The sequence below is a fragment of the Neopelma chrysocephalum genome, unplaced genomic scaffold (genome assembly GCF_003984885.1).
Source record: "Neopelma chrysocephalum unplaced genomic scaffold, ASM398488v2 Primary Assembly neopelma1_44, whole genome shotgun sequence".
Taxonomy (NCBI): domain Eukaryota; kingdom Metazoa; phylum Chordata; class Aves; order Passeriformes; family Pipridae; genus Neopelma; species Neopelma chrysocephalum.
In genome coordinates this window covers 3,695,023-3,721,354 of record NW_020897703.1, presented here as the reverse complement: position 1 = coordinate 3,721,354, position 26,332 = coordinate 3,695,023, and the positions used below count along the sequence as shown (strand labels likewise).

Sequence of the window (26,332 nt, the reverse complement as noted above, 5' to 3'; positions counted from 1 at the left end):
GAAAATAAAGTGTGCTAGTAAAGGAAAGCTTAACTGTTGGAACAAGTGAGTGAATCATTCATGCTGCTGGTATCAACTCCGTTAAGACAACCATTTGCTTTTCTTCTTTTGACATTATGGCCTCTGACTTTAATCTGATAAACATGTTACACCTGGCCAGCAATACTTAGGTAGAGATTTCTTTCTTCCTGAAGACCTAGATATTCTCACAACCCGGCTGTTATCCTGGATTTACTATTTACTGATGACAGCATATTTAAAATCCAAAAGGAAGGAACTGAGTCACAAAGAAGAACAATTTGATACTACCTTCAGGCTTTGGAGAGAATAAATTCTATAAATCAGGAATACAGTCCAATAGACTAGAGAGAAAAAGGCTGATTCTGAATCTGCCTGGGTGCTCTCCAGCCATGAAAGTCAGAGGACAGCTCTGCTCTTCACCACCTCCAGGTCATATTCCAATTCCCAGAATTTTAAAGGAAGAGGACAAAGTTCACTACACAAATGGCTGGTCGTTAGTTCAATCTGTTAAACAATCAGAGACAAGAGCTACAATTACACCAGTGAATATAAGAATTGTATGTAAATGCCATCCATTTCACACCACGGGCAATGAAACAGGCAACAGCTGTGATAAGGAAAAACATTCCCTTCCTTATCACTGGAGATTTAAAAAAAAACAAGTTAGACAAGAACCTGCCTGGTGAAGGCAAACCCAGTCCTGCCCTGGGACAAAGGGGTAGCCTAGATGACTTAGAAAATGTTATCCAAGCCCTATTTGCTACAGTCATGCATGTGCAGCACTTCCCCACTGCAGTACTGACTGTCCAGAAGTCTGTGTCTGCTGGCAGATAAGATCATGGTTACTACAGTAACCATGCTGGTTTTCTTCTCTGAGGAATAGACAGAGGAGGGTTTTTTTCCTCAAACTGTGAGTATGCTCAACTCACATGCTTAAAAGCCTGCTGCTGCCAGGCTCTGCAAACTAGCCCTGAACAACATTAACAGCAATGTTTGGTCCAGGTGTGGGCAGTGGTGGCACCCTCAGTACAGAGCTACAGAGCTTAGCACTGCTCTCCCAAGAACTTAAAAAAAAAATAAAAATAAAAAAGCCTCCACAAATCTCCTCCCTCCAGATGCAATGCTCAGGTTTTAAAAATTGCAAATTAAAACCTAACTGGAATAAGTACAAAGACAGAGAACTGTGATAACCAAGAGAATTAAGGGTTTTCATTGACAGGTTGAGAACAAGCTTGGTGTGAGACTGGGAATTGCTGTACACCCTGTAAATCAGATGCATGGACCGCCCTCTACTGTGTTCCATTAGACTGCACTTGGCTGGCATGTTCCTAAGTCTCTAGGGCTACTTTAAAATTCAAGTCACACATGTAATTTACCCCCACACTTACCTATACCATTTGAATCTGAGTGTAAGAGCTTGATCTGACACATTTAACCATCTTTGCTTTAGACATTTTGCCGTTGCTTTAAGTTTACTTTCTGTAACAGATAAATAAATGTTATTTTTCCTTTGCTAACCCACTACCCCTCTATTGGTACTCATATTGCTGACAGGGAAAGTTTCTAATGCTTCTAATACTCCAGTCCTTATTCAGGAAGACATTACTTGTGAAAAATTCATTTTGAATCATCAGTCGTGGTCTGAAATTGAAGTGATGGAGCCTTTAGTCACCCCAGATGAGCATTAAATGCTCGCCAGTAAGAGCAAAGGCTTTCTAAACTGGCCCTCAGTCTGCAAGTGGGACTCCTGTCCCAGCACTGATCAACTTAAGAGATCATCCCAAGGATATTTCTATTGCCAAGTAAGTCTGACATTTTGTGTGAATTTATTGGTGCCTGGTTTTATGCCTTGTATCCCATTTTCATTGCCATATGTAAAACTTGGGTTTTTTTCCCCTTTTCCATGAAAGTCTTCCACTGGGATGTGCTTCTTTGTACTGGGCACATCTAACAGGATTGCAAACACCTTTTACCCAGCACATAGTTTTCCATCCTATTATATTTATGTCTGCTTGACTTTCTCTGCCAGCATATTTGTTGATAAAATAACAGCCCTTGGGGGCAGATATTTTTTATATTTTCTTCATGCCTAAAATAATTGCACCTACTTATTAAAAACCTCACTGACAGTATGATACAATAACCTTTGTGATTTATTTATCTTTCAGTGAGCTTTAGAGAGAGCTACTGCCTCTCTTCCAACTTTGTGCTGTATAGCCCATCATCAAATGCAGTGCTGTGCTCTGATGTTTGCAACATACTACAACAAGAAATTGGTCTTTGAATTACATTTATTCTGCTCTTATCTAGTTGATTTACTGGTTCCTCAAATATTTGCTTCCTTATACTATCTTAATTGAGGATTCTTCCTGCCTGTATTTTCTTTCACTGCTACTCTATAGAGAACAGCACTCTCCAAACAGTGCATCTTCCCCATTTTCTGTGTACACCACCATACCTGTTTTTTTCCATCACTTTAGTCTTTAAAAAAATCCAAGTAAAAGATTTCAAGGGTATCAAAACCGGCTGAATTCTATAATGCATTTTTTCTTTTCCCCAAGGAAGGCCTGCCTTCTGAAGGCACAAGCAAAACATAGGCAGTAAGGAATCTCCTTAAGGTCCCTTGTCCTTGTCTTTTTCTTGTCCAGTATTTTTCTGATAACTTGTCATGCAAGACAAAGAGCCTACTAGTTGTGGCTTTGTTTATATTTTCCAGTAGACATGCCTGAAAACATGGCCAAAACCTCACCAGTTCCTGGTCTGTTCCTGCCATTCTGGCTTGGAGTGACTCAACCATAATCAACATTCCACTGGTATAGTGCAGATCAACACCTGGCCCCTCCACCTGCCCAAAGCAACGTTTGATACACCCAAAATCAAGAAGTTTAGCCTTCCTGTGGTGTCAAAAAAAGCACTTGTTCCCTCTGTATGGGGTATCACAGACATGCTGACTGATGGCACTGTTGGATAGGGCTCACTGCAAAGCAGCTCCTTCACTCTGTGCCTTGCTGCTGAGAGATGGGTAGTACCCACTGTGGTGAATTTATTCCTGGAACCGACTAGGTGGGCTGATCCCAGCATTGCTCCACATCTGTTGTGTGGATCAGCCTCGGGGGGCCCTGGTACTTTTTTGGAAGAGGCTGCTGACTCCACATCCCTGCCCTGCAGTGGTCTTGGTTGTGTGCTGAGGCTCTCCCAGAGACCAGCATGGAAAGCAGGAAGAGCCCCAGCAGACTGGAACAGCAGAGACAAGGTTTTGCCAAACAAACAATGAAGCTCTGCTAGCTCAGCCTCGCTATCAGTTGGATCTATACCTGTGAATGAAAAGCAGATGAAAAATCTAAAAATTTAATCTGTTGGGTTGTGTTTGTTTTTTCTATCAGGTAACTGGATGGAGTAAGGGATCTCTCATCACAGAGCAGACTAACAACCCAAAATTGTAAGTAAGCAGTAGCAAAAAAACAAAACAGAAAAGGTACAGGTTCTTCTAGAAAAATACCAAACAGAAGAGGCAATTCTTAAATAGAGAAGAGGCAAACACACATGGGGCTGGTGCCATTCAAGGGCAACAACTGAGAACTTCACTTTATGCTCTCTCCTGTACTGTTCCAACCCCTTAAATAAAGTAGTATTTATTGGCAAGGATTTACACAGATAAATTTTAAGCATTCCTTTAGTTGGTTTAACCCTTCTTGATTTTTGTATCTTTCAGTGTCTCCTGTTTATCCTCAAAAGAGGGAAGGGAAATGGAGCACCTGATTATCTCCTCACAATATCTCAGTACGTGGCATGGCACTGGTTCTTTTCTAGTACCTATTAAAGTTTCCGGGGGCTACTAACACATTTGTAGCCCAATTTTGAAGCCTCCTTTTTCACACATACACAAAAAGTCATCCAGTTAGAAGAGAGTTTAGCCCTTGACAGCAAAAGAAGTTCTCAGCTTTCCTTTCCTAATGTGTGCAGAAACTGAGCTATGTCTTGTTGGATTTTTTTTTAATTAGATCCAAAGAAGGTGACTAATAATGACCAGAAATAAGAAACCTTTGCCTGAAGTTGCTAATAATATTCTATCATCTTATCTTTAAATTCTTTTTTGTGGATTAGCAACGTTAACAATTATGAATCCCCCAGCTTCCTTTTATCTAGTACAGTAACATAATCAAAATCATCCTGCTCTAAACTCTCTATAGCAAATCCTCTCTTTAAAGCCCTTGTTCAACGTCCTCCCTCATTTTAATTTCCTTTGCTACTGATTATTATACTAAAGCCTGGCATCTGAAAACTGAACTGTAGTGTTAACCATTTTTTCAGCACAGACTTATTCTTTCTGGATATTAATGCTTTAAGTATATTTTTAAACACCAGGCTGCCTGCAGTGAAATGCCTAGCATTCCTATTGTGTTACTGTAAATACCATTATTATGAAGAAATGATTGACTTTATTTAATGCACTGTTCAGATAGTCTGCAGAGATGTCTGTGGTGCCAGTATCATTGCCGTGCTTTAATTACAATTTTAATCATCCGTGATCTTTCATTTGTTTGTGCTGTAAGCTAATGATTTTTTCTATCACAAAGCACTGAAACAATGTCTTAGCATTATTATTTTGTATTGTTAAGTAGATTTGCACAACACTCTTGCTCACTCACTCCGCCAGATCCTCAGTTTCCAATGTTGCTCCTAAAAACCCACTCTCTAATGGTGCATCCTAAAAAGCCCTGCTGCATCCTAAAACCCATCTAATTTCTTCTGCCTCCCACTCTCTACACATAACCAGGGCATTTGATGACTTGTTTAGGTTTGGACTTGGTAACAAGCACACACCCACCTACCTACAGGGCAGCAGAAAAATTTAGTATACCCCACAACCAGGGTCCCACTCTGGACACCTGTCAAACCCCTTTCCTTGCTCTGTGGCCAGTAATTCACATCAGATGTCCTTCACAGCTTGCAGCACACTACACTCTTTTCACTCAGGTCTTCACGAGAGGAGAGATGTAAGAGTGAGAAGCCCAATTTCCTGTGACGCATCTCTGCCTTTAACACCACTCCTCTACTATCTTTGGCAGGCAGATACAGGAGAACTTGCTCTGCTCTGCCACCTGAACACCCTGTAGTCCCATAATGTGGCACAAGTCCTGAGACAGTAACTCCAGGTGAGCAGTGGATCATACCTGTTTGGGGCAATGCACCTCTTTCATCACACAGTGAGCTCGCCTCAGGCTGCAGCAGAGCACACAAGACTCAGCTGCAAAGGACCAACATGTTGCTCAGTTTCTGAGGTCACTTCAAGCCCCCAAAAGCTCTGCCAGGGGCTAGAGGCACTCTCATCCTAACTGTGGGCACAGCAAGACGTCGTACCCGGAGGTGCTCAGGTGGCTGTCAGTGCCTTGCAGCAGGTAGGGGATCTAGCTGGCTAACCAAGCTTGTTCTAATATAAGGTTATAGCTTTATTTCTAATTAAATTCCAAGCCATGCAAGGGGAAACACTGAAGCGCTATTAGCAGCTATCCTCTGTGAAACAGAAAACCCTGTAGCAGCACACTGTGTGTAATTATAAGCCACTGAACTATGGAAAGTCAAAGACAGAAGAAAACACTGAGTTTGTAGGATTTGCTGTATTAGTTCCTCAGAAGGAGATTCACTGATAGGTTTTGACAAAAACTGTCTTTCCTTGAATATATAAATGTCAGGATGCAATGAACAGATCCCTGCTAACGCAGACATACGGGGGTAGGCAGACAGGGCCACCGGAGGTTCGCTGCAAAGGCACACGAGAGGAATCTGCAGCAGCTCTACCCTGACGTCTGGGGGCTCAGTGTTCACAGTGCCTGTACACAAATAGGTGCATGTGTTCATCTGCAACTGCGATCACACCTTCGAGTAGATTAAAAAATCAGCCTAATAAGAACATGCCTCAAGTCTGAAAACAGAAAATCTGCAACAGGACTTAGAACTCTTGCTGGGCTGAGCATACTGCTCCCCACAGCCTTAACTCTAGCAGGGACATGAAGGACTCACTGGGTCTTTACCAGATCTCTGCTGCAGCAGGCAGGCTGCACCTGGGCAAGGGAAGCATGACTGATTGTAGGAAGCGATACCAGGGCTGCAGAACCCGACCCCTCTGTCTGCTCGGACACCTGCGAGAAGTTCTGGCTCACCTGCCCCTGTTCATCTCAGAAGTCAGGAGAAAAAAAATAATTCTCCACCTCATTTTCTTTGTCAGTCTTTGGATGTCTGTGCACCCTAGAGAGCCTGCAGGTCATCTCCAGGAGCCAACAAAGAAATATTACTCAGAAACAAGTGAAGAGAGGTTCAAGCTGTGATGCTGAATCCATTTTTTTAAAAGATCCCTAAGCATGGCAGGTATTTGGGTATTGGTTGTTAGTTCATGTCCATTCCTGGAAATGCCGGAAATCTGTGTTACTTTTCTGCTTCTGTAATTTCGATGAGCAGGCATTGGACGTGCTGCAATGTCACTTGATATTCTGCTTTTCTGCTTTTATCTGTTTTGCGGATTTACATTTCTTAGCTGCGTGTGAAGGGTTTCTCATCCTCCAGCGGGCTGCTGGCAGCTGCCTGCCCTCTCCTGGCAGCCTGGGGCTGCAGAGAAGGGACTTGCGTGTCAGGAGCCAGCTTCATGCAGAGACAGGGACCCAAAGCACATCCACATAAAGGTTTTCACAGGCTGCAAAACGTGCCAGAGTTTTCCAGTGATGGATTAATCTTCCAATTTGAACTGTGCCAAAATACTATACTTTCAAATGTATCTGAAATAACAGAAATATTGCAGCAATTGTAAAGCACAAAAGGATAGAATCAGAGCAAGGGGAGAAGGGCTTTTTTGGTCAGTAGCTCTTGTATTTTACGTCCAACAGCAAAAACAGTAGCCATTTCCAGAACAGCCGTACTACTGATGTAAATATACCAGTGAAGTACACCCACAAGAGGTAAATAATGCTCATCAGATAGCTACAAGGAAAGCATTAAACTAGGGCTAAACATACTGAAGGTCTTCACCTGTCACAGGGAGCAGACACCAGAGTGACCTGAACAAAGCAGAAGCTGCAGGATGGAACAAAGATCTCACTGCCACCAAAACCTGAGGCAAGATCATGGGGTCTTAATCTGCCTTCTTTTAGTTTAAAGCCATTACCTCTTGTTCTATCACAACAGGCCCTGCTAAAATGTCTGTTCCCAGCCTTCTTTACAGGCCCCCTTTATGTACTAGAAGGCCACAATGAGGTCTCCACAGGGCCTTCTCTTCTCCAGGCTGAACAATCCCAACTCTCTTAGCCTGTCCTCATAGGACAGGCTCCCTTAGTGGCTCCTTCTAACTTTCAAGCTTTCCTGGGAAATGCTGTTCTCCAGCATCCCTTCCAAGTGATAGCAAAGCTGAATCAGATAGGACTTAGAGCAATGACTACTAGATTCCTAACAGTCCTGCCATTCCTTTTAAAGACCAGAACAATTAGCACCTAAATCATCAACCTGTGTTCCGAATGCTATCCTTGTGAGAGCTGTGCACTCCTCAGCTCCCATTTCACACTGCCTATCCAAGAGGGATGAAGTCATTCTCACTACATGGTCAAATTCACATATCCTTCTCAGTCAGTTTAACTTCACCTGGTTTTGCCAGAGAACAGCCTGTGCATCTTGACTGACAATGGGGCCAGAGCGGAAAGAGGCTGATTTAGAACAACCCTTGTCTGTCTGTTGCATTACACTGTCTTTGTTTTCAGAGAATCATAGCACAACTTGAGTTGGAAGGGACCTTAAAGATCATCTTGTTCCAACCCCCCTGCCATGGGCAGGGACACCTTGCTCAAGCCCATGTTGCTCAAAGCCCTGTCCAACCTGGCCTTGAACACTTCCAGGGATGGGGCATCCACAGCTTCTCTGGGCAACCAGTGCCAATGTCTGACCACCTTCACAGTAAAGAATTTCTTCCTAATGTCTAATGTAAGCCTGCCCCCTCTTTTCTACGGAGGTTGTGCTTTTGCATTAAATACTGTCTTCCTTTTAACACTACTCAGCTGGATTTAGCTCTGTATAAAATGATTACTGCCTTAAAAACAATTGTATAGAAAACAGCAATAGCCAATGCTTAGGAGTGATATGTCATCATATCACTCTTTTGTTCTCAGTGAGACATGAATTAAAAGCCAACTCAGGAGAGGTAAAAGGCTAGCACCAGTTCCCTAGCAGGGAGAGAAGGGAATGCTCACCTGGAACTAGTGTAGACCAGGGGCAGTTGTGGGGATGGAACAGAGCACGGCTTACATACCCTGTCTGCCACATTTTGCCCACACCAGCCCAACAGCATCATCCCCTCACCTTCTTCTGTTCTGGGTGTTGACACCTGAGGAGACACTGATGATAAGCTCCTACCTCTGCTGCTGCTGCTGAAATCACTTAGCTCTGACTCAGGTGAGAGGCATCACAGGACCTTGTTTACCAGCTCCCCACCGGGGTCTAGCACAGGGTGAGGGGCAGGCAGGTGGATGTGGAGCCAGTGCTGCCCTTCCTGCAGCCCTGGCTCTGCTCTGAGCCCCTTTGCTCTTCTGGGAGCAGACTCAGCCTCAGGTCCCTGAGCTCTGTCTTTCACATAAAGCTGTCCACAGCCTTGGGAAACAGGAAACCAATGTGAAATATTATGCTTTAGAACTTGCGTAGGGTTCAGCTGGCTGAGGACAAGCTTCAGAACCTGCTCCAAAGTCTGTGAAGCTGATGGTAATGCAGACTCCCCTTGACTTCAGAGAAATGAAGTCCCAAGGGAAGAGCAGGTTGATCACTGACCCTGCCTTGCAGCACAGTCTGAGCAAGGGAGCTCTAGCACAAATCTTTGGTGCATCAAGCTACAAGTGAGTCCCCTGATGCTGCAGATAATACAGGAAAGGTGAACATGAGGTCTGGGTCTCCCAGGGTTTTTTGTTGTTTGGATTTTGCTGGAAGCTGCTGTTATGCGGAGCCTTCTTTGCTGATCTGCTTTTGCCCAAGTGTTTGTGCTTCAGAGTCACTTAATTCAGTTAACAAACAAATTCCAAACTCGCACAAAATCTTGGCATTTCAGAGCACTCCCATGCTCATCTATATCCTCCTTGCTAATATTTGCCCATTTCCTTCCCCCATCCCCAGCCACTTCACTGTTATCAAAGCTTTCTCATCAGATTCTTTCCTTGGGCTTTAGGCTCACAAACAAGAAGCATCCTTTCTTGTTCCCCCTGCAGAACACCAGGATATAAAGGACAAACTGCAGTGCTGATACAAATATCAAATTAGCAACAACAAACAGGAGCAAACCCCTTTGTATAGAAGTTTTCATGGCAAAGCCCAGGGACGAAACACCATCATGTGTTTCTCACCCCACACACCTTTCCAGGCTTTGTTAACAGTGTTAGTTTTACAGTCCCTGACTGAAAAACCGGGCCCTGTGCATGCTGGCAATCAGGTGTGCACTGAGAGAACAGCAAAGGAGGAGATCACACACCATCGAGACACTGAGGCTGGGCAGGGCAAGGACTTTAATCATCGAAATTCTAATAATTATGTAAATGGAAGCTCTCCTTCACTGCTGGGGTGGGCTAAGGAGGTACACAAAATGAAAAAAAAAACAAACCTGTTAACAGAATTTTATTCATGCTAGCCTAACATCTGTTACTTTTTAAGTAGGTGTTTAAAGAAGGTTGTCAGGCCACAGTTACCCTTTATTAAAATCCTGTAGGTCAATATGGGAATAACTACCCTTTATTGAATAGATAAATTATACATACTAACCAAAATTCATCATAAATGAGAAGTCAGGGGCTCTTTTCTTCTGCTCTCACAATATCTTTTAGCATACTGTGTAATACACAGCAAGTGTGGTTTCCATTATAGAAAAAAATGGTTTGTTGACTGTGACAGGCTACAATTAGATCCTGATACAAAGCAGGGCCAGTGTAACACTCAGTGTTCATGCACTGTGTATCACAATGGGATCTCAGTCTTGTTGCCTGTTCCTTGTGCCTGCTATAATGACTGTCAATAACAACAGGAATGGGTAAAAGCTCTCTTCTTTGCATGTAGTCGGCCTATGGGTTCCACAGAGAGGAAGTGATGTTACGCTGATCACACCAAACATGAATGGAGCTAACAAATGAGCTTCCCTCTGACACTGTGTTTGATCATGATCTCTGTCATGCAACAATTCAAAGAGAGGAGAATTTACAAAGTCACACTGGAGAAAGCTCAACTTAGCTGTGTGTTCTCTGAACTGGAGGGAGCTATTTGCATACTAGGGTGCAAGAGGCTGCAGAGCCAACATGGGACACGTTGAAAGAGACTTGCATGTGGAAGGAAGCACGAGCTCACTAGGTGTTATCTGAGCTATTCTGGTATCTTCTGAAGAGCTGGTGAAGAAGCTGGCAAGGAAAGGACTCTCAGGGGCCTGTCACAGCATCTGTCCTTGGTGACAGAGCCACGTGGCAGCAGCGTGAAAGCTCTGGAAAGCCATTTCCAATCTCTGACTTGCTTAGCTTTCCTCTGCAAGCAGCTCCCATTCAGATGCTGTGATAAAGCAGGTTTCTCATTTGCATTTTCCAAAACAGGCTGATGGTTTGTTTGTTTTTATAAAATTCTTTCCTATGACCTTGGGTGGAGAAAACCCTCAAGCTCCTTCCACTATTTGACATGAATTGAAGTGGAGAGAGGGACATTTTTGCAGCTGTCAGCCCATGCACGTCAGTGGCAGCTGCCCAGTGTCTTCCAGGTTTGAGGTCCAGGAACTCACCCTTTCAAGCAAGCCAGTTTGATATTAAAAACCCCACAGTATAGGTAGGAAATAGAACATTGCATGTGTCTAATTACTGTTCCTCTGCTGCCCCAACAATTAAGAGCAATATGAAATGATCTGTGGGCTGTCACCCTCATGCCCTGTGTGCTCTGAAGGGTTGATTTCACACTCAGGGGACACATGGCACATGGGAAAACAAAGACCCCTATTTTTTCCAAGGCAGTGACTGCTTGTGAAAGCCCATGCAGCAGCTTGTTACAGCCTGTGTCAGTGAAAATGCTGCCAGACAGTCAAAAGAGACAAGCAAAGATCTGAAAGATCTGCAGAAAATAAAGCCAATCACCAGGGCTAGGATTTTCCAAGGGAAATTAAGTGGGACAACTTTACTGAAGAGTAGACCTAAAATGCTGTGAATATTGCTGTCTTGCTGTGACCATATTAACTTTAACGTGACTTAGAATAGACCTGACAACCCCATATGTGATCCAGAATAGCTTCATACAATGCAAGACTCTTTTATTCACTTCCATTAAGAAGATTTTCTGCCTTACACAGCCTAACCGCAGGCAAGGTACAGCATTAATGAGAGGGGGGCTGAGTGAAGGGCTGAGGCTCCCAAGCACAGACGTCAGGCACGAACAAGCAGAGCTGAGTGTCACGGACACACTGCCTTGTAGGAGGATGTACCAGATGTATTTTCTATTGAAAAACCTACCCTCTTTGTTCAAGGAAATCTTAAGTGGTTTCATTTCTCTGCTGCAGACAATTCACTTCCTCCTTCTCCTAGCAGAAGGGAGATGAGGGGATTTTAGGCAGAGCATTAACCCCAGAGAGAGGCCACCTCTGAAACACACCTACATACACCAGTCACTCCTGGCTGCCTCAGAAATGCTGGTTTGCTGCCTGACCTATTTCTGGCTTCAGCAAAGGAGACGAAAAACAACACACCATTGATTTTGCAAGTAGTTGTTCTGCAGAATAAACCAGTCCAAACCCCATGTTTATTTTGCTTCCTGGGGATCTGTCAGAGAGGTCATTGGAGAAGTAAGAGATTTAGAACAGGAGATAAAGAGAACTTGTTTTCAGTTCAAGAGGTTTATGCTTCCTAAAGCTACCTACCTGCCCCAGATTCCCCCTTCCTACAAGAGTTTGGCAGAAAAATAAATCCTATAAATGCCAAAATTGGTGAATTACAAAGTGGCTCTGATTCCCCAAAGGAAGGATGTAGAGCAAGCTCTTAAAGACCGATGATAAATGATAACCCTCCACACAGGCTCCCAGCATGAAGCACGGTCACAAACATCTTCCTTTCTCAACAGTACCTTCCCCTGCCCTCGCTGCTGCCCCAGCCCAGCCAACTTTCCTTTCTGCTGCCACGCAGGGATGTCCTCCCTTTGCCCATCCTGCAGCAGCTAGGATGTCCCCCTAGACAACTGGAAAGGTGCTCTTTGCTAACTATTTAGAGAAAAGCTGCCCTGAGCCCTTGGATAGGCAACCAAATAGAAATCTCCTGCAACAGCAATATTTTTGCCCAGCTCGAGACCCTGTGCAGGGAGAAATGCTCCATGGGAAGCAGATAGGTACATCTGACCTCTGCAGATCCCCTCTGCAAACCTCCATCCACACTGGATGGAGATCTGTCTCCAGGGAGGGCTTGGGCAGTCACTGAGAAGTGACTGCCAGAAGAATTTCTGGCAGGTTTCAATCAAAAGCTCTAGTTTTTAATACTTGGGCTTGTGATGGGCAGAAGCAGTAAAGCAAAATCTGTCTAAGATGCAGCTTCCCAGGCAGGTGCAGTGCTGCAGGGGACTGGTTTTACATCAGGTGTCACTCGTTAGGGTCTCCTGCATTAGCTGAGACTCACAACACTGCTGACAGTCACCTTAGAAAGAAAACAGGTGACATCTGCCCACGCAGAGCAAAGTGAAACAGGAGGCAGGAGGCAACACCATGACAACACCCAGCAGCTAATTTTTTTCTTTTCTTCAGCACAGGATGCATGCAAGAACAGCCAGGCTGGGTAAGCAATCTTTCCTGTGCCCTTCCCTGTCTCTGAAAGTAGCCACCTCATAGAATCACACAATATCCTGAGTTGAAAGGGATGCACAAAGATCAGAGTCCAACTCCTGGCTCTGCACGGAACAACCCCAAAAATCACATCACACGTCTCAGAGACTGGGAAAACATGTAGCAGAGTTTCCCCAGAATATTTTATCTGAGGATTTGAGCAACTGAAAAGTCCCTCCGAGACTTACGGCAGAGGGTTGGAAATGCCATTGTGCCCACACAAGTTCTGTGCTAGGAAGCAAGGAAGTAAAATGCCCTTTGAGGTTGATCCAAGAAGAAAAGAAGAGGTTCACGGCTTCAAGGACGCCTTGTGAAATGGCCCTGTGGCAAGAGTGCCTCCAGGAGGTGTGCAGGCAGGCACCAGGGCAAGTATAATTGCTGCCCACCCAGCGCCTTGCCCAGCAAGTCTCCCAGCTTTAGCAGATGATTATGTGTCTCAAGGGGCAGGCACAGGAGAGGGAGCTGCAGGACATGCTGCTCCTGTTCCCATGTCTGCCTCAGCCACCATCATCTATCCATGGTTAACACAAGGAAGCTGGAAAGGAGCAGGAAAAAGTTGATCAATTTGTGATGAGACTGTAAATCATGCATGCACGGGACATGGTGATGGGACAATCAGCTGTCATTAATGAAGTCCTGGATAAGAAAGATGAGGAAGCAAAACACTGCACTCTCCCCTGGCTTCTGCAATTATGCACCCAGAAGCATTAAGTATAATTAGACAGAGACATCTATTTTTGGAGTTAGGAAGATACAGCAAGAGTGCCTAAAAACCAGATCCTTCTAAAAGAGAGTGGGGAGAGGGGCTACAGAGAGCAAATGCACTGCCTGGAAAGCACCAGCAGTGGCTTGCTATGCTCTCCTGACCACTGCCAGGAGGACACTTTTCACCTAGGGGTCACCGCAGCACTGCGAGAATCCACAAATTTTGGCTGCAGAATAACTGAAGATTTCATAATTCAGGGCCTTTTCCCATGCCTGAGGACAAACTGCCTGATTGGCATCTTACAGTTAAGTCTGAGCTATCAGATATGTTTGGTATTCTGAGAGGTGAGGAAGAACTTCAGAGGGGCTGGAGAAACAGCAGTTTCTCCCTTGCCAGAGGCTGTGTCTGCCAGTAAGGAGACAAAAGAACATCCAAGCTGAAAACAAAGCAGCTAGGTGGGAAATTCCCCTCATTGTAAGTATAAAGAACATTTTCCTACTAGAAAAAGAGATACAAAAAGTCCTCCTCTCCTAAACAGGTATTTTTTTCCTCAGTAATTCAGACCTAGAAACTCCCCTTCAAATTTTCCCCCTCAGAAACTGGAGCTGTAAAATCTACAGAGGGATGATGCGTTTCACCTGGGAGTGTAAGACACCCAGGAAGAGGGTAGGAGGGAAGAGAGCCATCATCAAGTGCTTCTCTTTTGAAAAGCTGGTTGCACATAATCCAAGTCTGACTACACCTTTTGGGGAGGCCTTAGTCACAGGTGGTGTCTACTTGCTCCCTAGCCCTCAGACGCTTTCTCAGCTGATGCCAAAGCAACTTCTCACATGCATGTCACACAGGGAAGTAACCTGTCTATAGCAGTGGTCTAATTTTGTCATTGCTGCTGTGCAATATCCATGGGAAGCCACTCGAGGAACTGGTAAGTGACCAAGATCTGAAGAGTCTCTGGATGGCTACTGCCACATTCCCTTTGTGACCAACCAGCCTGTCATGGCACAGTCACGACCCATGTCCCAGAAGTACGAGCTACACCCAGGTGTGCATAGGATAACAATTCACTTCTCACTTACCTGGGTGAAATGAAACACAGGGGTGCCTGGGGACCCTTCATGCTGTGGGTGTAATTCACATCACATACTACCCCCTCCAAATCCCAGGCAGTTCTCACCCCACCCCCCTGGGTCCTTGTGCCTCCCTCAAACCTCATCAGTCAACAGAGTTCTTACACAGTGACTAAGAGCCGACCAGTTTCTCAGGCTGTGCCAGGATTGTTGCTGCAGTTCCCATGTAGGGCAGAAGGACCCTAGAGACTCTTTCATGTCTGCATCCTATAGCAAAAACCTATCTGGGAAGTGATAAGATGAGAAAGTTGTTATCAGTCACTTCCCTGACTGCAGATATTGCCAGCCCAGCACTGTGGTTGCTTTTCCTCTGGAGCTCACAAAGGCTCTAAGGCTATTTTTTTCCTTGGGATTGAAAATAAATCACTCCAATCACTTGCTTTTCTTGAGGTGCTACAAAACAAACTACAGTGGAAATGTTATCACTGGTAACAGATTTAGCCTGCAGGACCATGTGTTCATTTAAATTTTAACACTTAAAAATAGTTTCTGGTGGCACCATGTAAATACAAGGTATGGCCAGCACAAGCAGGTACAAATTGAGTGACATTATATGACTTGAAGTCATTTATTTCTGCTTCTGACAGCTACTGGTGAAACCCTACCTTGTTTCTTCTCCGTGCCCCCCATGCATTCAGGACACTGGAGTGAGACTTGGAGAAAGAAGAGCATGCAAGGAGACAATATCACCTTAATGATCACACTGATGCCTCTCTATCACACCTACCTGCCACACAAACATCTGGGAGGAATAAAACATTTACTGTCTTGACAAACCAACTGTGCCTGATTCCCACCACTGCCAGAATTCTAGCAGAGCCTAAGAGCCCAGAGATGCCATCACTGCACTCCTGCTCACCTTGCTACCTTTGCAACCTGCTGATACAGGCTTGATGAGACAGCAAAAGGGGGTTTGAATCCACTTCTTTCCTCAAAAAAAAAAAAACAACAAAAATTCTGAAAGCTGTATAAATAAACCAACTCTGAGGGAAGAAAACAGTTGCACAAGAGAGGTTTTTCTCTGCTTAAAATTCAAAGCCTGCTCCTGCATGCCAGAGGCAGAGACAGCATGAGCAGCAGCAACCTCCCTGCTTTGCTCTCTGAGTGCCCTGGCAGTGGCTGCAGGAGGACATCCTGCCTCACTCACCCTGGAACCACTGTCTGCAGGGCATGGCTGGACTCTACTCCTCATGGGCTCTCAGGCTGTCCAGAACTGAGCAGATTTAAGCCACGTCCCTGGCAGAAGCTATCATTTGTCCATGTGCCAAGGCCATACCCTGCAAGACTATCATAGCCTCTCAAATAGTAGGTTTTTCCTCCTCTTCCCTTGTCCACAAAAAGGATACTTTCCTAAAATACAGATACTTTCCTAAAATACTCAGCTGTAGTCCTGCCTGGCACAAACCAGCTCAGGCCACGCAGTTAGATCTTGCTGAATTTAAACCAATCTGAGAGCAGGATCCAGTAAGTAGCAATCAAACAACCCTTAAAACAGGGCCACTGAGCAGCAAAATGAAATCAGGCAATGCCTTTATACAGACTGAGGCCAAGGAAGAACCAAGGAAATGAAGCCAGCACATAAGAGATTCTGTGTCCTACCTTGTCAGAGCTTAGAAGGAAAGCAGGGAGTTGGGGAGACCAAGAGTCGCCTTTGCAAGGAAAAAGGCTTCAGCACATGAAGCAAGGTGAGCTCAGAAATACAAGGTTTTCTCCCCGCTCCCAGCTAACAAAGGGCTACTGATCAAGGAAAACAGGAGATCTATCTTAGCATTTCCCAACTGCACCTAGTGGGATAAGCATTCCTCACACCATGATTTTTTTGCCCATGCTCCATATTTCCAACTGACTGTGCTGTCTGGTATTGCTAGGTGATGTCCAAGGGCTGCCCTGTAAAAGTGTTATCTTTAGGGACATAATGACATGAGAAGAGACAAGGGGAGAAGCAGCAACACGAAAGACTGACTGGCAGGGACCAGAACAAGTTTTCAGGTGTGGCATTTAGGAAAATTCTATTTCTGATGTGAAGTAAACTAGATCTAGAAATAGGAAAAAAAGGTAGGGAAGTCCTCAGCATCAATCTTTGAGGCTGGCTTTTCAATGAAACCAGCTTTTAGGGTCATGGACTCATCTGCCAGGTGGCACATCTATTTCAACTGAATCCTCACCACAGGCAGGCTTCTAGCTAGATTTGTTCAGAAAAAAAAAAAAAAAACAAACAAAACCACCAAACAAAACAAAAGAAAACCAACCCCCAAACCCACACATGCAGCTTTGTATGTGTACATAGGGGAAAAACTGTCACAAATGCAAAGGCTTGTCATTTCATATCTTCCATAAAGCAGAGATTCTTTCATAACCCCACAAACACAAGGAATCAGGGAAATGATAGGTCTGTATTACAAAAAAGACAAGATCATCAAGTCCAACCTTTGACCAAAACCAACCATGCCGACTAAACCATATTTTGAGGTGTCACGTCTACTCAGTTTTTGAACACTTCCAGGGATGGTGACTCCACCACTTCCCGGGGGAACCTGTTCCAATGCTCAACAACTCTTTCAGTGAAGAAATTTTTCCTAATATCCAAATTGAACCTCCCCTGGTGCAACTTGAGGCCATTTCCCCTTGTCCTGTCACTAGGTGCCTGAGGGAAGAGGCCGATTTGTGTGAGTCAGAGTGGCTCCTGTACAGGCAAAGTATTTGGTTTTAAGTATCCTACATTCAAAGCATTAATGGCAACAGTAGGTCATCAAGAGCCATATTAGCTGTGATATAGCTACGGTCCCATAGGATCATCCCAAATATTTACTGGAATTTGTGTTTTTATTTACATTTTATTCCTCTTTAACATTTAACAAAAGATTCTACTGCAAAAGCTAGAGGGGAAGAGAGACTGGCCACAGTCCCCTCCTCTCCAGGCTGTTCCGTCAGTCAGCGGGGAATTGCCACACTTACCCATGTCCTTATTTAACGCTTCAGTCATTCTTCACACTCCTGTGCAGGTGATGCCAGGGCTTTCAGACAGGTCTAGCAGCAGGTGCACCAGGACTCGAGCACACTGTGAAGGAATACAAACACTAGCTAATCAAATCTATTGTTAAAACAATTTGTTTCTTGCTGGGGCCGAGTTCATCTGACAGCGTTTAAACAAGGCAGGTTTCATTTCTGAGGGCAGACTGCCATCTTCACTCAGGAGCTCCTCACCCCAGTCATTTTAATGTGCAGATCAGCAGCAGAGAAATAACAGAAAAATAAAAACCCAAGGCCAAAACTCTGAACTCTTCTTAAAGAGGAGTAGAGTTCAGTGGGAATTTCCATGATTTAGCCAGGCAGCATGAGGAACAAACAACAGTGGTGAGCAATGACATCCACAGCACACAAATCATAAAGGTCTATTTCCAAGGAACACCTGCCCCCAAGAGGGCACTGTGACATTATGTATTACTCTTGTCTTGGGCACTGTGATATTATATATACTTCATGGCTTATTATATGGATATTACATATACTTGGATATTATATATATATATAAAATATAGATGGATATTATATATATATATACATACATGGATATTATATATACTTCACCCCACTGTCCCAGCACTGGGGTGAAGGCACACCATCCCTCCCTCCCAGCCCCTCTCCGTGCTCTGCAGCCACTGCCAGCACAGCAAGGGGAACGCCTGGCTTCTGCCTTCAATGCATTCATTTCCCTTTTAGAGAAAGGTGCAAGCAGGAAAGCAGCAAAAACTCCATTTGCTGGAAAGCAGAGCAGCAAATGTAAAGCAGGAGCTGCTGCTACTGGTGCGAGCAGATCCATACTCGCTGCCCACCCAAACCACCCGTCCCTTCACAGCTGCATGTGATAAGCCTCGGTCTGCCTTGGTGGTTTTCCTCTCAGGGTCATGGCTATTTTCTTGCTTGATTTCTCAGGCAGTTTCAGCTTCAAATACCATAAAAGCCTGTGCAGGGAGGTGCAGAATGGAGTAAACAGATGGAGTCTGTTCCGCAAACAGACCTGCAGACCCTGTCAGCTGCCTCCAGCCTTGTTCCTAAAGTGCCTGCCTGCCTCCATTCCTCTTTGATATGCACACACCAACTATCTGGTCCAAGATTACCTCCTTCTGCCACTTAGAATGTACCTTTAGAATTTGTCCTTACTGTCTTCCAAAGCTCAGTCTGAACTTTCTCATCAGACTTGACAGCTCTGAAGCTCTTTGGTTTGCACATCTAAGTCCTGCCAGTCTCTCGGTACAAGACTGGCTCACCCAGGACTAACCAGACCTGTGGGACAAGCCACCTCAGGGACTGATTGAGCACCTTCAGAAAAGGTTTTAGAACATGACTCCACAGCACCTCGTGAAATCAGCCTCTGGTAACATCTATACCATTCAAAAGCATTTAAACACGTGCTTCGCAGCTATAACACTTTGCCATCAACTTACCCTGTGTACCGTAGGCTGTCATATCCTAATTACAGGCCAAATTCTGCAGTCCTTAATTGGCCACAAATTAATTACAACAAGTGCCAGACAGCTAAATTTCTTCCTGAATACAGAATGCTCTCCCCAGGAAGAAATTTAAGTATTGTTCATTTGGGATAGTTAATCACAAAAGGCTTACCTGCTTTTCTAAATTGTATTTGGATGTAACAGACGTTACTTGATGTGGTAAGAAAAGCTTCTCACTTCCCAACTTTTCTCTCTACCCTCATCACCACCCATTTCCAATTCCAAGAGGCATTTGCTGTGGATTTGAAAGCTTTGCCTTGCATAAATCCTCACCTGAAGCCCTCTCCTTCTTGTCCGACAGCCAGCCATGATGGAACACCAGCTAGCTCTGCCTGGGGACAGACAGCAGGCACACAAACACAGATAAGCAAGTCACCAGCAGTGGCAGGCATGTAATCTTTCAGCTATAGGAAGAGATTTGCGGATGCTGAAGCAACAAGGAGAGCAAAGAGATATTCCCTGCTTTCAGGAGATGTGCAGCATGGAGCCCCAGTTCCTACCCACACCCTCTTTACTGGCTGTCCAGCACCAAGAAGGATCCCAGCAGCTCCCTGGACTTTCTCCCCAGCCTTGAGGAGGGGCAGTAAGAGCAAGCTTAGTGCTTCTCTCAACCCAGCAGCCTGTCAGTGCTGCTCAGCCCTTCCCTTTGGCTTGGGAGGATGTCTGGAGGATCTCCCTGGTAAGCACTCAGGAATCAGCCACTTGAAGGCCAAGCCAAGTGTCTGCAGCATGGGCCAAGAGAGAAACAGCTTCCCAGCTTTCGGAAGGGAGGTGGTGGGAAGGAGCCATCTGAACAAAGACACAGGGAGATCAACACATCCAGCCAGGAAAGGGTGTGGTGAGCTCTGAGACCAAGTCCTCCTCTCTGCTTCCCTCTCTCCCCAGCCATGCCTTCTCCTCTCAGCAGGCATTCCAGCACCAAAAAGTAAAGCTTGCTTCCCTACACAGCTGGGTTTCCTTAGCTCTGACAAGCCAGGCATGACTTTCCACTTACCACAAGGATGGAGACATATGATCTCACTTTGCTTCCTCTTTCCATAAGAATTTTGGTGCAAAGCTTCTCAAAGACAAATTTGCCAGGAGAGCCTTCCTACTCCTCCAGAAACACACTTACCAATGCCTGCTTAGCCCCTTTTGTCTCCCACTCCACTCTAGTTTATTGCCTTCAGGTTTGTGATTCCTGCCAGGTGCAGCCTGACGATGCCAGCTGCAAAATCCTGTTTGCAGACCAGCTCATTAGCCCTGCCATCTTTCATCTCATTTGGCACCTACAAGGCACTCACAAGCTGCTCCAAGAGTTGGTGGTATGGCCTACTGCCACACGACTATTCCCTCTGATGGCTTACAAACCCAGTTTATGTCCCTCACACAGTTTAAATTCTTGTTTACATGAAGAGAGGTTTCTGACACATGAGGCATGCCAGGCTCAGGTTTCTCTTTGGTGTCAGAACAGCCTTGTTTAATCAAGTGAATATCCACAGAGTTTGATGATGTTCCTCTCATCCTGCTGAATTTCTTGGAGACTTTGTACTAGTCCCACGACCAGCTTCACTAGTTTATTCTGTTTGAAAAGAGGGTAAGGGCAAGATCTGACGGCAAGCAGCTGTGGGAATCACAGCTGCTTCTGAACACCGGGAATGTGAGGTCTCAAATCTCCTTATCTGCCAAAGGGATAAAAACCTTAACATAGCCCGAGTATTTTAAACAGATACCAATCCCTGGAACATGAGGGAAAAAAAGAAAAAGCAAAAGCAACACCTTACCATGCACAGCTTTCTGACTACCTGCAGCTTTGGTTTTCTCCCTTGCCTGTGCTGCTGTTGCTGCCAGTCAGGAGCCACAAATTTAGGCTGCCATTGCACACACACACACATACACACACAATGCTCACTGACAAAGCTTTCCAGTTAGGTTTGTACCTTTGAATTCCCAGGTCTGTTCAACATCAGTGTCTAAAATAACCACACAGCTTGGTTTTGCAGGAAAGGATCTAGGGCAATGACAGCAACTCAGCTCCTGAGGTGGCATGGATTCAGTGGCTTTTCATGGGATCTGCCCCATTTTCCAACTGCTCAGATATCACACAGGCCAGCGATCAATTACCTTTAAATAGCTCAGTGAAGAGTTCTTGGCAAGAAAGGGGCAAATAACATCTCTAGAAAAATGAGAGTACTTGCCAAGTTTATTTTCTTTACTGGCTATGCCCTAGCTGATGAGTGGCTGTACCCATTACAAGTTAGCCTCACCTTGGCTTGTTGCCTTTGGTCCTGATACCTAGAGGGTGTAGTATAGCTCCCTGGGATTACAGAATAATTCTCACCTGCAAAATTTTCACCAGCCTTATGCACCTGCAGCAACCAGATGGAAGGAAAATAGTGCTGCGAGCAGCACACTTCTTTTCAGGCCAGCGTTCTCTGTGAAAGGAAAACAATCTTATTTTTTAAAGGTAATAAAATCAGCTACAGGATAAAACATAGAAACTTTTGTTTAAGGTTTTCTTTACCCATTGCTGGCCAAAAGATCTTGGTATCTTCAGCATCTGCTGGGAAAAACTGTGGTTGTTCTTTGTGCTATCCATAATGACTTAGTCAAGCAAAAATGTTAACATTATTTTTACTTCTTGTGCAGCAGTTTGCCCATTCCCACGTTCACAGGGTGCTAAGCAATAAGGCCTGGTCATGGACTGGCCACAAAGTGGGCACTTAGGAATTCGTTGACCAGTCTTGAACATTAAAACCCTTGGGCAAAATATTTCTGCTTGTATGGAAACAGAGGTATTTAAAGAAATCTCAAGGGCTCTATGCAAGTGCAGAGGTTGTTCTACACATTGTAACTTACAACCTCATGGCATAAGGTATAAAAATACGTATTGTTTTGGCTTCTAGGACATCTGCATTCCCAGGAGTTGTATTTTGGTACACTTGTGCCAGCAGGACCTATATTACACTCAACAGTGTCCACTCACATGTGAAATCCCTGCCCGAGAGGTGTCAGTCTGTCATCGGATCAATGGCAGGCATCTGCTGACCAGCAGCTCCTCCTGCTCACATACCACATTTACCAGTAATTGCTGCCTGACTTCTAATTGCTCTCATTAACAAGAGCAATGGAACAAATAAGTTCTACAAACACAGCTTTGATGCAAAAAATGCACTAGAAAGAGCAGAAGCTCAGCATCCTTTTATATATGTTGGTACTGAGTACACTACTAAAGTATACTGGTGTGACCTAAATATTTATATCACAGTTAGCAGTGCTTGAGGTACAAGGACTGAAAGCAAAAAAGATTTTTTTGGTGCATTTTTATACCAACAAATGTTGAGCCAGCAGCCAACAAGGCAAAAATCTGTTTCTCTGAGATCTAAGTACAGCACAGAAAGCTGAGCTCAGCTGTCTTTCCTCCCCCTCAGCCTGACAGTTCCCTACCAAACCAAAACCTCTCATCCATGCCTCTTGCTGTCTGTCCTTGGAGCTGTTTGCATCAGTCCCAGGCCATGCTGTCAGCTCTGGGGCAGGAGCACAGTGCAAGCAGTGATGCTTGCAGCCAAGACAGCTCACAGAGCTTCAGCCAGGAGCGTACAGGAGGGGGAGCGTTTGCTACGATAGCTGCTTCCTTCCTGGGAAACCAGGGCTTTCTTTCATGTCTCCTTCAAGCCCTTCAGCCGCCAGGATGCTCCAGCTCCATCTAACTGCACAAGGCTTTTTCTGGGCTCAGAGAAGGGCTTGCTGAGACCGAAACTGCCCACCTCAGCCAAGCTTGCAGAAAACTTCCCAAAAGTGACCTGCTCCCTCAAGCAGATGGAGAATTATCAGAAGTGCAGAGCTCCACATTACTCCTTACCATTGCAACCTGGTCTGCAGCTGCCACTTCAGTTTTGCCATGGCAGTGTGGGCACTCCCTCTTCTGATTATGTTACTATAGGGGCTTCAAAGGAGTTTCCCATAAGCAAGGATTACCTGTAAGCTTTGGGAACATGCCTTTAATGTGACTGCCCGTTCCTATTTTAAAAGACATACTGAGCATCATCCAAGCCCCTATAGACATTTGCAAACACATCTTTCTATTCACTGAAACATGCAATGGCATTTTCCAGGGGTGCTCTGATAGTGAGGAAGGGCCACCTGGTCTTAGCATTTTCCCTTGTAAAAATGCTCAGGTTGGTTTAGTTATATTTAGCCATCTCAAAGTTTCCAGCTCCTCCAAAAAGTCCAGCTCAGGCCTCTGCTGAAATCACTGTGGTTATGACTCAAGGGCTAAATATGTCAGGAAATCACGCATATCCAGCAAAATCCAGCTCTCTGCATCTGGCCTACTGATTGCTAGGTGGGATTGTTCTGTGTTTAAGTAACCACAGTTTCTGAACAGGAACTTCTGGAAATGGCTTCTTTCTGATCCGCTTCGGAAATAAGAAATCTGGGGGCATTTATTTGAAGGCCCAAACAGAAAAGGAGCATTGGCTGGGTAAATTGTCCTGCACTTCTGCATGCGTGTGGGATTCTCTCCACTCAACCTCCACAAAGACATCAGCCCCAGGCAAGGTCCTTGCTGTCAAATGGGCCCACGCTCTCTTCAGGGGAGATAAGAATGGACTGAGAGTGTTCTTCAGTGGCCAGCATAGAGTCATAGAATAGTTGGGGTTGGAAGGGACAGTTAAAGGTCTCCAGCCCAACCCTCCCGCAGTGAGCAGAGACACCTTCAACTGGATCAGGTTCCTCAGAGCCCTGTTCAGTCTCACCTGGAATGCTACCAGGCAGGGTAGCAGGGTAGCTCCTGCACAAGAGCAAATCTTCCATTATGTAATGTACATGCTGCTTGCCTGGCCTTCTGATGGCATGTCTGATGGTAGAGCCTGATGGTCCATGCCTGGTGGTACATGCCTGGCAACCACACTTCCACAGCATGTTGAATACCCATACTCCCAAGTGGCATGTAGAAATAGCTTCTGAAGTGGGAAAGTGGTTTGGTTTGGACCCACAACTTCTAGGAAGGTAAAACTCGACATAGTGGTTACATTACTTTCTCTTAGCATCAGAGCAAAGTACCCCCACAGCACACATAGACCTGTGTTTGTGGCTTTTAGATAATTTAATTTCCTCAAGTCACTTCAGAATACTGACAAGATGGACTTAGAAGAAAGATTTTCTTCCATCTTCAGCTGATTACTATTCTTCTTTAAAACCAGCTTGAAAAGTGAAACATATATTCAAAAATTAAAAATAGCATTTGGGTTGGTATATAGGAAGACAGGGGTTTTGTGGTCCTAGGCTTCTTTGTACAGCTGGAAAGGACATGTGAGCACTGCAGGAAAGGCAGGATCCTTGAGTAGCTTAAAAAAACCAGCACAAAACAGAGACAACTATATGTGAAAACCAACGGTGCGGCACCTGTAGGAAGGAGTCAACACTGGCCTGAGATGCAGCGTGCGATGGGAGGGATACTTTTCTCTGGAGTGGATGTTGTAGCCCAGCCAAGCTGCCCTCTGCTCAATTTGACAGCCACCTTATGACAAGTAAAACTGACTAAAAGCTTTTAAAATCTCCTTTTCTCTGTCTCAAAAATATAATTTTGATAAAAATAGATGGAGAGAAATTCCAAGTTCAAGAGACTGAAAAGCTCTTTCTTCTGAAAGATGCATTTAAAGTTCCCTGTCCACATCACACAAGGTCAGAAAGCCTACCTAGTAATAGCTCCATGCACCATCACCATAAAAAAGTCATTATTTATAGCCAGCCAAGGTAGTTCGCAGTTAGTGCCAGTAGAAGTCACTCCTTTTTACCACTCTGTGTAGTTTGGATTTTAATGTAATTAATAACCTGCAGAAAAATGGTACAGGTCCCCAAATGGGTCCCTCATCCCAGAAAACTAACAATTAAACTCTCTTCATCCACACAGCCCTATGTTTAGAACTCAAGTGAAGAGGCTGAAAGAGTAAAAACTCTGAAGTATCCATCCCCAGCAGAGTTCTCCCCCAACATGTGTGTGGGCACCTCATGAGCAGAGGGGACCAACCAGACGCTCATGTCACGTCTCAAAGGTGTTGCTGTGCAACATTCCACCCCATCACAATGCCTGGGAGGGGCTTGGAACCCACAGAGGCATCCGTGGAACCAATGGTTGCCATAGGCGAAGGTCGAGAGCTGCCATGCACCAGACATCACAGCTTTCAAATTCTGGAGCAAGACATGAGCTCTGACCAAGCCCATCGGGATCGCAAATCATGCCAAGAAACGATGGAGGAGAAAGGCTACTTAATGAGCTGGGCTATAGGCTGGGTCAAACATTAGGGGAGGGCAGCTTCTCCAAGGTGAAAGCAGCCACCTCCAGCAGACACAAGGGCCCCTTAGCCGTCAAGGTGGTGGATCGGCAACGAGCATCCCGAGCCGTCGTGTACAAGTTTCTGCCTCGGGAGCTCTCCATCGTGCGCAAGATCCAGCACCCCAACATTGTGCACGTCTTCGAGCTCATCGAGGTCTGCAATAGGAAACTCTACATCGTGATGGAGGCCATGGACACTACCCTGCTGCAGCTGGTGGAGCACCTGGGAAAGCTGCCCTGCGTGCCCAAGGCCCGGGACATCTTTGTGCAGGTTGTGAGGGCTGTGCGCTACCTGCACGACCGCAACTTGGTGCACCGGGATCTCAAGTGTGAGAATGTGCTGCTCACCGCCGACGGCCGCCGTGCCAAGATCAGTGACTTTGGCTTTAGCAAGGAGATCCACGGCTACCCGGACCTGAGCACCACGTTCTGTGGGACAGCGGCCTTCGCTTCCCCAGAAGTGCTGATGGGCATCCCCTACGATGCCAAGAAGTACGACATGTGGAGCTTGGGGGTGATGCTCTACATGATGGTGGTCGGCCACGTTCCCTTTGATGATACCAACATCCAGAGCATGCCTCAGCTGCAGAAGAAAGGGGTGCTGTACCCAGAGGAGCTGCCCCCACTGCCAGAGCCCTGCCAAGCCCTCATTGCCCAACTGCTCCAGTTCATCCCGGCTTGCCGACCCGGCGCAGGGCAGGTGGCCAAGAACCGCTGGCTGAATGGAGACATCTGAAGGAGAGAGCCCTCCATGAAGGTTCTGGAGGAGCAGTAACACTTTGGTGCAATAAACGCTGTTGTGAAAAAGCA

At 45.4% G+C, this 26,332-nt stretch overlaps 1 protein-coding gene and 1 long non-coding RNA gene across 2 annotated transcripts in view; one reads left to right on the top strand and one right to left on the bottom strand.

The window, feature by feature from the left end:
- The window catches only part of LOC113965158, a 35,754-nt gene extending 10,529 nt beyond the window's left edge, over window positions 1–25,225 (bottom strand). Inside the window, exons 1-5 of the long non-coding RNA XR_003533460.1 lie at window positions 24,592–25,225; window positions 21,527–21,620; window positions 17,651–17,753; window positions 1,410–1,500; window positions 445–525 (exon numbers count right to left, since the gene is read on the bottom strand). This is a non-coding gene — a long non-coding RNA (uncharacterized LOC113965158). The remainder of the gene's footprint in view (window positions 1–444; window positions 526–1,409; window positions 1,501–17,650; window positions 17,754–21,526; window positions 21,621–24,591) is intronic.
- Window positions 25,226–25,311: 86 nt separating this feature from the next.
- On the top strand, window positions 25,312–26,332 carry TSSK6 (testis specific serine kinase 6). Its single transcript, XM_027678138.1, has one exon. The coding sequence runs from the start codon at window positions 25,425–25,427 to the stop codon at window positions 26,256–26,258; it is 834 nt and encodes a 277-aa protein (XP_027533939.1). The 5' UTR covers window positions 25,312–25,424; the 3' UTR covers window positions 26,259–26,332.